General features: G+C 45.3%; 1 protein-coding gene across 12 annotated transcripts in view; it reads left to right on the plus strand.

Annotated features, from left to right (window-relative positions):
- cacna1ab (calcium channel, voltage-dependent, P/Q type, alpha 1A subunit, b) overlaps positions 1 to 11300 on the plus strand; it is a 102296-nt gene that overhangs the window by 33600 nt on the left and 57396 nt on the right. For 8 of the 12 annotated variants that reach the window (XM_053229379.1, XM_053229385.1, XM_053229378.1 and 5 more), the window contains 12 exons: positions 4354 to 4485; positions 5193 to 5265; positions 5364 to 5481; positions 5582 to 5649; positions 5777 to 5883; positions 6307 to 6439; positions 7827 to 8113; positions 8237 to 8505; positions 8603 to 8738; positions 8884 to 9013; positions 9104 to 9163; positions 9298 to 9404. In XM_053229379.1, the coding sequence (XP_053085354.1) occupies positions 4354 to 4485; positions 5193 to 5265; positions 5364 to 5481; positions 5582 to 5649; positions 5777 to 5883; positions 6307 to 6439; positions 7827 to 8113; positions 8237 to 8505; positions 8603 to 8738; positions 8884 to 9013; positions 9104 to 9163; positions 9298 to 9404 (1620 nt within the window). The remainder of the gene's footprint in view (positions 1 to 4353; positions 4486 to 5192; positions 5266 to 5363; positions 5482 to 5581; positions 5650 to 5776; positions 5884 to 6306; positions 6440 to 7826; positions 8114 to 8236; positions 8506 to 8602; positions 8739 to 8883; positions 9014 to 9103; positions 9164 to 9297; positions 9405 to 11300) is intronic. The other 4 variants (XM_053229381.1, XM_053229390.1, XM_053229388.1 and 1 more) reach the window with 1 other exon arrangement.

The raw sequence follows: 11300 nt of genomic DNA on the forward strand, positions 1-11300 counted from the left end.
GTAGCGTGTTTAGTGTAGTGTGTTCACTTCAGTGTAGCGTGTTTAGTGTAGTGTGTCACTTCAGTGTAGTGTGTTTAGTGTAGTGTGTTCACTTCAGTGTAGCGTGTTCACTGTAGCGTGTTCAGTGCAGCGTGTTCACTTCAGTGTAGTGTGTTTAGTGTAGTGTGTCACTTCAGTGTAGTGTGTTTAGTGTAGTGTGTTCACTTCAGTGTAGCGTGTTTAGTGTAGTGTGTCACTTCAGTGTAGCGTGTTTAGTGTAGTGTGTTCACTTCAGTGTAGCGTGTTCACTGTAGCGTGTTCAGTGCAGCGTGTTCACTTCAGTGTAGTGTGTTTAGTGTAGTGTGTCACTTCAGTGTAGTGTGTTTAGTGTAGTGTGTTCACTTCAGTGTAGCGTGTTTAGTGTAGTGTGTTCACTTCAGTGTAGTGTGTTTAGTGTAGTGTGTTTAGTGTAGCGTGTTCACTTCAGTGTAGCGTGTTTAGTGTAGTGTGTTTAGTGTAGCGTGTTCACTTCAGTGTAGTGTGTTTAGTGTAGTGTGTTCACTTCAGTGTAGCGTGTTTAGTGTAGTGTGTTCACTTCAGTGTAGCGTGTTTAGTGTAGTGTGTTCACTTCAGTGTAGTGTGTTTAGTGTAGTGTGTTCACTTCAGTGTAGTGTGTTTAGTGTCGTGTGTTCACTTCAGTGTAGCGTGTTTAGTGTAGTGTGTTCACTTCAGTGTAGTGTGTTTAGTGTAGTGTGTTCACTTCAGTGTAGTGTGTTTAGTGTCGTGTGTTCACTTCAGTGTAGCGTGTTTAGTGTAGTGTGTTCACTTCAGTGTAGTGTGTTTAGTGTCGTGTGTTCACTTCAGTGTAGCGTGTTTAGTGTAGTGTGTTCACTTCAGTGTAGTGTGTTTAGTGTCGTGTGTTCACTTCAGTGTAGCGTGTTTAGTGTAGTGTGTTTAGTGTAGCGTGTTCACTTCAGTGTAGTGTGTTTAGTGTAGTGTGTTTAGTGTAGTGTGTTCACTTCAGTGTAGTGTGTTTAGTGTAGTGTGTTCACTTCAGTGTAGCGTGTTTAGTGTAGTGTGTTCACTTCAGTGTAGTGTGTTTAGTGTAGTGTGTTCACTTCAGTGTAGTGTGTTTAGTGTCGTGTGTTCACTTCAGTGTAGCGTGTTTAGTGTAGTGTGTTCACTTCAGTGTAGTGTGTTTAGTGTAGTGTGTTCACTTCAGTGTAGTGTGTTCACTTCAGTGTAGTGTGTTTAGTGTCGTGTGTTCACTTCAGTGTAGCGTGTTTAGTGTAGTGTGTTCACTTCAGTGTAGTGTGTTTAGTGTCGTGTGTTCACTTCAGTGTAGTGTGTTTAGTGTCGTGTGTTCACTTCAGTGTAGCGTGTTTAGTGTAGTGTGTTCACTTCAGTGTAGTGTGTTTAGTGTCGTGTGTTTAGTGTAGCGTGTTCACTTCAGTGTAGCGTGTTTAGTGTAGTGTGTTCACTTCAGTGTAGCGTGTTTAGTGTAGTGTGTTCACTTCAGTGTAGTGTGTTCAGTGTAGTGTGTTTAGTGTAGCGTGTTCACTTCAGTGTAGCGTGTTTAGTGTAGTGTGTTCACTTCAGTGCAGTGTGTTTAGTGTAGTGTGTTCACTTCAGTGTAGCGTGTTTAGTGTCGTGTGTTTAGTGTAGTGTGTTCACTTCAGTGTAGTGTGTTCAGTGTAGTGTGTTTAGTGTAGCGTGTTCACTTCAGTGTAGCGTGTTTAGTGTAGTGTGTTCACTTCAGTGCAGTGTGTTTAGTGTAGTGTGTTCACTTCAGTGTAGCGTGTTTAGTGTCGTGTGTTTAGTGTAGTGTGTTCACTTCAGTGTAGTGTGTTTAGTGTCGTGTGTTCACTTCAGTGTAGCGTGTTTAGTGTCGTGTGTTTAGTGTAGTGTGTTCACTTCAGTGTAGTGTGTTTAGTGTAGCGTGTTCACTTCAGTGTAGCGTGTTTAGTGTCGTGTGTTTAGTGTAGTGTGTTCACTTCAGTGTAGCGTGTTTAGTGTAGCGTGTTCACTTCAGTGTAGCGTGTTTAGTGTCGTGTGTTTAGTGTAGTGTGTTCACTTCAGTGTAGTGTGTTTAGTGTAGTGTGTTCACTTCAGTGTAGCGTGTTTAGTGTAGTGTGTTTAGTGTAGTGTGTTCACTTCAGTGTAGCGTGTTTAGTGTCGTGTGTTTAGTGTAGTGTGTTCACTTCAGTGTAGCGTGTTTAGTGTAGTGTGTTCACTTCAGTGTAGCGTGTTTAGTGTAGTGTGTTTAGTGTAGTGTGTTCACTTCAGTGTAGCGTGTTTAGTGTCGTGTGTTTAGTGTAGTGTGTTCACTTCAGTGCAGGGTGTTTAGTGTAGTGTGTTTAGTGTAGTGTGTTCACTTCAGTGTAGCGTGTTTAGTGTAGTGTGTTTAGTGTAGTGTGTTCACTTCACTGTAGTGTGTTTAGTGTAGTGTGTTTAGTGTAGTGTGTTCACTTCAGTGCAGCGTGTTTAGTGTAGCGTGTTCACTTCAGTGTAGTGTGTTTAGTGTAGTGTGTTTAGTGTAGTGTGTTCACTTCAGTGCAGCGTGTTTAGTGTAGCGTGTTCACTTCACTGTAGCGTGTTTAGTGTAGTGTGTTCACTTCAGTGTAGTGTGTTTAGTGTAGTGTGTTCACTTCAGTGTAGTGTGTTTAGTGTAGCGTGTTCACTTCAGTGTAGTGTGTTTAGTGTCGTGTGTTCACTTCAGTGCAGCGTGTTTAGTGTAGCGTGTTCACTTCACTGTAGCGTGTTTAGTGTAGTGTGTTCACTTCAGTGCAGCGTGTTTAGTGTAGCGTGTTCACTTCAGTGTAGCGTGTTTAGTGTAGTGTGTTCACTTCAGTGCAGCGTGTTTAGTGTAGCGTGTTCACTTCACTGTAGCGTGTTTAGTGTAGTGTGTTCACTTCAGTGCAGCGTGTTTAGTGTAGCGTGTTCACTTCAGTGTAGTGTGTTTAGTGTCGTGTGTTCACTTCAGTGCAGTGTGTTTAGTGTAGCGTGTTCACTTCAGTGTAGCGTGTTTAGTGTAGTCTGTTTAGTGTAGCGTGTTCACTTCAGTGTAGTGTGTTTAGTGTAACGTGTTCAGTGTAGTGTGTTCACTTCAGTGTAGTGTGTTCGGTGTAGCGTGTTCAGTGTAGCGTGTTCAGTGTAGCGAGTTCATTGTAGCGTGTTTAGTGTCGTGTCTTCAGTGTAGTGTGTTCGGTGTAGCGTGTTTAGTGTAGCGTGTTCAGTGTAGTGTGTTCACTTCAGTGTAGTGTGTTCGGTGTAGTGTGTTCAGTGTAGCGTGTTCAGTGTAGCGTGTTTAGTGTAGCGTGTTCATTGTAGCGTGTTTAGTGTAGCGTGTTCAGTGTAGTGTGTTCACTTCAGTGTAGCGTGTTCAGTGTAGCGTATTCAGTGTAGTGTGTTCAGTGTAGCGTGTTCACTTCAGTGTAGCGTGTTCAGTGTAGCGTGTTCAGTGTAGCGTGTTTAGTGTAACGTGTTCAGTGTAGCGTGTTCAGTGTAGCGTGTTTAGTGTAACGTGTTCAGTGTATTGTGTTCACTTCAGTGTAGCGTGTTCAGTGTAGCGTGTTCAGTGTAACGTGTTCAGTGTAGCGTGTTCAGTGTAGCGTGTTCAGTGTAACGTGTTTAGTGTAGTGAGTTCAGTGTAGCGAGTTCAGTGTAGCGTGTTCAGTGTAGCGAGTTCATTGTAGCGTGTTCAGTGTAGTGAGTTCAGTGTAGCGTGTTCAGTGTAGCGTGTTCATTGTAGCGTGTTCAGTGTAGCGAGTTCAGTGTAGCGTGTTCAGTGTAGCGTGTTCATTGTAGCGTGTTCAGTGTAGCGTGTTTAGTGTAGCGTGTTCAGTGTAGCGTGTTCAGTGCAGCATGTTTCACTCTCACTGCGTCTTTATGAAAGGCTTAACAGCTAGTAGAGGAAATTTCAGTGTCCCTCTCTTTGGCTGGACCATGCTGACTAAATATCAACTTTCTGTCTCTCTCTGCCTGTCTCCCTGCCTGTCTCTCTCTCTACCTGTCTCCCTGCCTGTCTCCCTGCCTGTTTCCCTGCCTGTCTCTCTCTCTGCCTGTCTGTCTCTGCCTGTCTGTCTCTGCCTGTCTCCCTGCCTGTCTGTCTCTCTGTCTGTCTGTCTCTGCCTGTCTGTCTCTGCCTGTCTGTCTCTGCCTGTCTCCCTGCCTGTTTCCCTGCCTGTCTCTCTGCCTGTCTGTCTCTGCCTGTGTCCCTGCCTGTCTCTCTCTCTGTCTGTCTGTCTTCGCCTGTCTCTGCCTGTCTGTCTCCCTGCCTGTCTCTCTCTGTCTGTCTCTCTCTCTGCCTGTCTATCTGCCTGTCTCCCTCTGCCTGTCTATCTGCCCGTCTCTCTCTGCCTGTCTGTCTCTCAGGTACTGGGCTTCTCTGCGTAATCTGGTAGTGTCTCTGTTGAATTCAATGAAGTCCATCATCAGCCTTCTTTTCCTCCTCTTCCTCTTCATCGTGGTGTTTGCCCTTCTGGGGATGCAGCTGTTTGGGGGACAGTCAGTACCACACACACACACACACACACACACACACACACACACACACACACTGTCAGAGTGAATAAGTTGCAGGTAAATTGAGTGTAGAAACTGACAGAAACATTTCCATCTTTAAGCTCAGAAACATCACGTGTTTTTCCTGGATGAGCTTCGATGCTGATCCATTTCTAGGAGTTCAGAGATAATGTGGAATTTTTGATACTGGCTTTTAGTGCAACAGCTGACCAGGGTCAAGGTTCGCTCAGTGGTTTGACCTAAACACACACTGAGCAAGCCAGTGGCTAAAGCAGAAGACAAACTCACTCAGATAGAACACAGGAGTTTTAAACCTGGGCAGGAACCAAAGATCACCAGACTGAATACTGGATGAATAAGTCAGATGCACAAGCTTATAAACATTCAGATGTGGAATGGAGCATCATGTGCATGATTTGTGCATATGCACCCTGAAGAAGGAAGATGAACGAGAGACAAACATCACTGATGTCCACAGTTCAGGAAGGCAGCATGTGAGATGAAAGGAGGTGCCATGGCAGCTCCAATTTGAGATGAACAGTTTTTTTTGGATATTCACTAGATTTTTTTCCCAATATTTAGTCACACTGTTATCCCACATAATGCAGCCATATGAAGTTCTCTGTGTGTGTGTGCGTGTGTGTGTGCGTGTGTGTGTGTGTGTGTGTGTTTCTCTGTGTATGTTTCAGGTTTAACTTTGACCAGGGAACTCCTCCTACAAACTTTGACACCTTTCCTGCAGCCATCATGACTGTGTTTCAGGTGAGGGAGGTGTGTGTGTGTGTGTGTGTGTGTGTGTTTGTTTTATAAATTTCACAAAATGTAATCTGTCATTTTGTGTGTGTGTGTGTGTGTGTTAGATCCTGACAGGTGAGGACTGGAACGTGGTGATGTATGATGGGATCCAATCTCAGGGGGGTGTTCACAAGGGAATGATCTCCTCTGTGTTCTTCATCGTACTCACGCTTTTCGGTAACTGTATCCTTCACACAGTCACACACAATGACCTACACACTCACTCACACGCACACACACACACAGCATGTGTTTGAAAGACAAATGCCTTAACTGGTGTCAGACACGCTGCTGAATGTGTTCTTGGCCATCGCTGTGGATAATCTGGCTAATGCTCAGGAACTCACCAAGGTACGTGTGTGTGCATGTGTGTGTGCAGGTTTGCTTGTTAATATGAGTGTGTGTTTGTGTATGTCTCAATGGTGATTTGGTGTATTTTTGGCTACATGTGATCTGCGTGTGTTTGTGTTTGTTCCAGGATGAGCAGGAAGAAGAAGAAGCCACCACACAGAAAATCGCTCTCCAGAAAGCTAAAGAGGTTGCTGAGGTCAGCCCACTCTCTGCTGCGAACCTCTCTATCGCTGCGTGAGTCTCTCTCTCTCTCTCTCTCTCTCTCTCTCTCTCTCACACACACACACACAAAACCAGCCAGCTGTATGAAAATTCATAAGTGTAAGTTAATAGACTTGCTCATTTACAAGACACCTCTGACACACAGGCTTTCATGAATATGCATAATTATGCAAATAAATCTTAATGAGCTCACACAATAGTCACTCAGCTGATTGTAGAGACATATTAATCCTGCTGTGTGTTATTGTTTTTTTGTGATCCAGTTCTTCTCTTTGTTCCAATTCTGCTCTAAACTCTTTCCCTTGTTCACTTGCTTAAGTCCCCTTGGCCATCGTTATTGGTTTAATGAAAGTTTCCACATCACTGTAGATTTTAGGAGCACAAGTTACCCAGAAGGCATTGAGTGAATAACATGCTGGGTTCTGTGTCTCACAGTAAGGAACAGCAGAAGAACTCAAAGCCCCCTAAGTCAGTGTGGGAGCAGCGCACCAGCGAGATTCGCCGCCAGAACCTGATGACCAGCAGAGAGGTGCTCTACAATGAACTGGACTCTGAAGACCACTGGAAGGTCAGAGAAAGGGTGATGGGGATGATGGGGATGATGAAGAAGAGAATGACATGGACAGGGAGGAACGTTAGGATGGGTCACAAATCAGACACACAAAGATGTGGTAGGTTTAAATGAGAGATTGTGGTAGAGCAAATGAGCTGAGGAAAAAGGCACAGGAAGTAAAAGTCCAAGACAGCTCAAAACTTTTGCAAATATTGCTTAACGTGGGGAATGTGGGATACGTAAGGAAGAAGGGGAAGGTGGGGCACGTAGGGAATGTGTAGATTGTGGGGAATGTGGGTAACATTGGGATAACAGGGAAAGCTTATAATGTGGACAACACAGGGAACGTTGAGAATATGGGGAATGTGGAGTACATGAGAACATGGGGAATATGGGGAGTATGCGAAATGTTGGGAATGTGGGTAGCACCGATAATGTGTAACAAGGGGATCACGGGGAACGTGTGGAATGAGGGGAACACTGGGAATGAGGGGAACACTGGGAATGTGGGGAACACTGGGAATGAGGGGAACACTGGGAATGTGGGGAACACTGGGAATGAGGGGAACACTGGGAATGTGGGGAACAGGGGGAATGTGGGGAACACTGGGAATGTGGGGAACAGGGGGAATGAGGGGAACACTGGGAATGAGGGGAACACTGGGAGTGTGGGGAACAGGGGGAATGAGGGGAACACTGGGAATGAGGGGAACACTGGGAATGTGGGGAACAGGGGGAATGAGGGGAACACTGGGAATGAGGGGAACACTGGGAATGTGGGGAACAGGGGGAATGAGGGGAACACTGGGAATGAGGGGAACACGGGGAATGTGGGGAACAGGGGGAATGAGGGGAACAGGGGGAATGTGGGGAACACTGGGAATGAGGGGAACACTGGGAGTGTGGGGAACAGGGGGAATGAGGGGAACACTGGGAATGAGGGGAACACTGGGAATGTGGGGAACAGGGGGAATGAGGGGAACACTGGGAATGAGGGGAACACTGGGAATGTGGGGAACACTGGGAATGAGGGGAACACTGGGAATGTGGGGAACAGGGGGAATGAGGGGAACACTGGGAATGAGGGGAACACTGGGAATGAGGGGAACACTGGGAATGTGGGGAACAGGGGGAATGAGGGGAACACTGGGAATGTGGGGAACAGGGGGAATGAGGGGAACACTGGGAATGAGGGGAACACTGGGAATGTGGGGAACACTGGGAATATGGGGAACAGGGGGACTGAGGGGAACACTGGGAATGTGGGGAACAGGGGGAATGAGGGGAACACTGGGAATATGGGGAACAGGGGGAATGAGGGGAACACTGGGAATGAGGGGAACACTGGGAATGTGGGGAACAGTATGTTGATAATAATACTCAGTGTTTTTGCCACTTCTAGCAGACAAATTTCTGTAACCGCCCCGACATGAAGACGCACTTAGATCGCCCCCTGGTGGTGAACCCTCAGGAGAACCGCAACAACAACACCAACAAACCCAGACCAGAAGAACCAGGACAGCATGAACACCGCATCTCCCCCCCACCCAGTTACCAACCCCGTCCACGCCACAGGCACTGCCCACACACCCAGGAAGACAAGGACAGGAAGCATAGGAGACATCATCACAGTAACCATGGAGACAGAGATGGGAGGAGGGAACGGAGCTGCAGCCATCACTCAAGGAAGTAAGTGTGTGTGGAACAAACAATGTACATGTAACATCCTCATGTATCACTCCTACAGTTACACCTGTCTCTCGACTCTTAACTCTCTCTCTCTCTCTCTCTCTCTCTCTCTCTCTCTCTCAGTCAGTGCAGTGAGGACCTGGATAACGTTAGGAACAACAGCATGCTGATCCTTCATGACCCAGAGCTCCGCCTCCATCATCCATACAACCCGTATGACCCCTATGACCCCTGCCATGACCCTGAGCTGACCAAAAATGTGCTGAATCTGAGGGGGCGGAGCTTACCAGAGAGTGTCCTCATCCTCACTGACCCGATGAAGAGTCCCAGTAAAGAGTTTATAGCCATCGACATGCAGCCGCTGTACCCATCACTCACAGGCCAGCTCCAGGGTGTGTGTGTGTGTGTGTGTCTCTGTGAGAGTGTTAGTGTAATAGACAGATTAACTCATCCCTATGTGTGTGTGTGTGTGTGTGTGTGTGTGTACAGTGAATAAGAATGCAAACACTGAAGCAACTAAAGACGGCGAGAAGAAAGAGGAGGAAGATGATGGTGGAGGTGATGAAGATGGTCCCAAACCCATTCCTCCGTTTAGCTCCTGCTTCATCATGTCTCCCACCAACCCGTGAGTGTGTGTGTGTGTGTGTGTGAAAGTGAGAGAGCACAAAAACATGACTTTGTGTCCTTTGACTGTTTTGTATTTATTGACTGTCAGTAAAAATATATTATGTTTTGTGTGTGTGTGTGTGTGTGTGTGTGTGTGATTCCAGGTTCCGTAAATGCTGCCACTACATTATGACTCTGCGTTATTTTGAGATGTGTATTCTGTCTGTAATTGCTATGAGCAGCATCGCTCTCGCAGCAGAAGATCCCGTCTGGCCCGACTCACCTCAGAATAACGTGGGAAAACACACACACACACACACACACACATCACTAGTATAAAGATGTAGAAGTATATGTGATGAATGTGTGTGTGTTCTTTTACAGGTTCTTCGTTACTTTGATTACGTCTTCACTGGCGTCTTCACTTTTGAGATGCTGATTAAGGTACTGTGTGTGTGTGTGTGGGTGGGTGTGTATGTATGTATGTGTGTTTATTTTCTCCTCTCTGTGATGTAAATGGGGAGTGTGTTTATAATATGTGTGTGTGTGTGTGTGTGTGTGTGTGTGTATGTGTGTAGATGGTGGTGCTGGGTATAGTTCTTCATGAAGGAGCTTATTTTCGTGATCTGTGGAATTTTCTGGACTTTATAGTGGTTAGTGGCGCTCTGGTGGCATTCGCCTTTTCGTAAGTATACACACCCCTTCATCTGCCTCTTTAATCTGTCCCCTTTACCCCTTTAATCTGCCACTTTATGCGTTTAATCTGTCCCCTTTACCCCTTTAATCTGCCACTTTATGCGTTTAATCTGTCCCCTTTACCCCTTTAATCTGCCACTTTATGCGTTTAATCTGTCCCCTTTACCCCTTTAATCTGCCACTTTATGCGTTTAATCTGTCCCCTTTACCCCTTTAATCTGCCACTTTATGCGTTTAATCTGTCCCCTTTACCCCTTTAATCTTTTTTGATCTTGTAAGCTGTGTTCTTTGTATGAAATGTGCAAAATGTGCTAATCAGTCACCTCTGTTATTATTATCATTATTATTATTATTATTATTATTATTATTATTATTTAGCCCAAGTTTGTGTGCCTCATTAATGAGGAGTACAGTGAGTTTGCGTGTGTGTGTGTGTGTGTGTGTGTGTGTGTGTGTGTGAGAGAGAGAGAGAGAGAGAGAGAGAGAGAGAGAGACTGTTCTCAGTTTGTCTCTCATATTGATGTTTTTTCCTCAGCAAATCTCCTCCGTTTTGTCCTCTTGCTTCTGTCTCTTTCTGTCTTTCTCTTTTTTGTGTATATATTTGTATGTGTGTATGTGTGTGTGTGTGTATGTGTGTGTGTGTGTGTGTGTGTGTGTGTATATATCTGATCCTCTCCCCTATCTCTGCTCTGGTACCTGAACAGGAGCCTGTCTGGGTAAAGTTATTCTTCTTACTGTTGCACGGCAACCATCTGGCTCATGTGATTGGCTGCTTTTTCTTTATTTCTCTTCTCCTCCCTCCATCATTCCTTCTTCATATACTCTGTCCTTCTCCCCTCCCTCCACCTATGAGACATTCATTCTACTGGCATTTCCAGAATTTACAGACACAGTGAGCACATTATTGAACTGCACACACACACACACACACACACACATTTGTACATACACCATTAGAGCTGAGTCAGGATAGAGGAAGTGATGGACTATTGATCAGTTGGCACGTTGCCAGACCTCCACACTGCCATCATGGCTGCCTGACTAAGTTTCTCTGAATTCACATTATTTATGGAAATGTTCATTTTGAATTGTTCTGTACATGTTTTATTTTAAACTCCTCTTTTGTAGCATGTTTTACTGAAAAGCTGATACACAACCCAGCAACTGTTATTACTACATTAGCTTTATTATCGGCCTCGATCAAACCATTCTCAAGTGAAAATGTAATATACTGAAAATTAACTGTTTATCAGGTACACGTAACACTGACATGGTGGTGTGTGTGTGTGTGTGTGTGTGCGTTTGTTCCGCTCTTTGGTTGTGTGTGTGTGTGTGTGTTTGTTCCGCTCTTTGGTTGTGTGTGTGTGTGTGTGTGTTTGTTCCGCTCTTTGGTTGTGTGTGTGTGTGTGTGTGTTTGTTCCGCTCTGTGGTTGTGTGTGTGTGTGTGTGTGTGTTTGTTCCGCTCTTTGGTTGTGTGTGTGTGTGTGTGTTTGTTCTGCTCTTTGGTTGTGTGTGTGTGTGTGTGTGTGTGTGGTCCAATCAGAAATGGGATATTACCTTCCGCTGACATGATTATTAATGCAGCTTATTAATGCTATGCTACACATAAATCCACCCCTAACCTTACCTTCAGTAAGCAAAAGGAAATCTATCTGCACTTGTAGTTTTTAAAATAAAAGCTATTTAAAAATAAAAGAGTATTTTTTTAGCCAAACCCAGATATTAATTCCTCCCCCAACACAACACAACACCATGTCAGTGTCACTTCTGTACTGAAAATAAACCAAATCCTATCTGCCCAGTGGTGCTCCTGTGGAGGTCTTTTTCTGCTGATAGACAGGACAGTGGGGTGCCAATACTTCATGCACAGTAACGGATGGAGTAC

The sequence above is a fragment of the Pangasianodon hypophthalmus genome, chromosome 25 (genome assembly GCF_027358585.1).
Source record: "Pangasianodon hypophthalmus isolate fPanHyp1 chromosome 25, fPanHyp1.pri, whole genome shotgun sequence".
In the NCBI taxonomy this organism is placed as follows: domain Eukaryota; kingdom Metazoa; phylum Chordata; class Actinopteri; order Siluriformes; family Pangasiidae; genus Pangasianodon; species Pangasianodon hypophthalmus.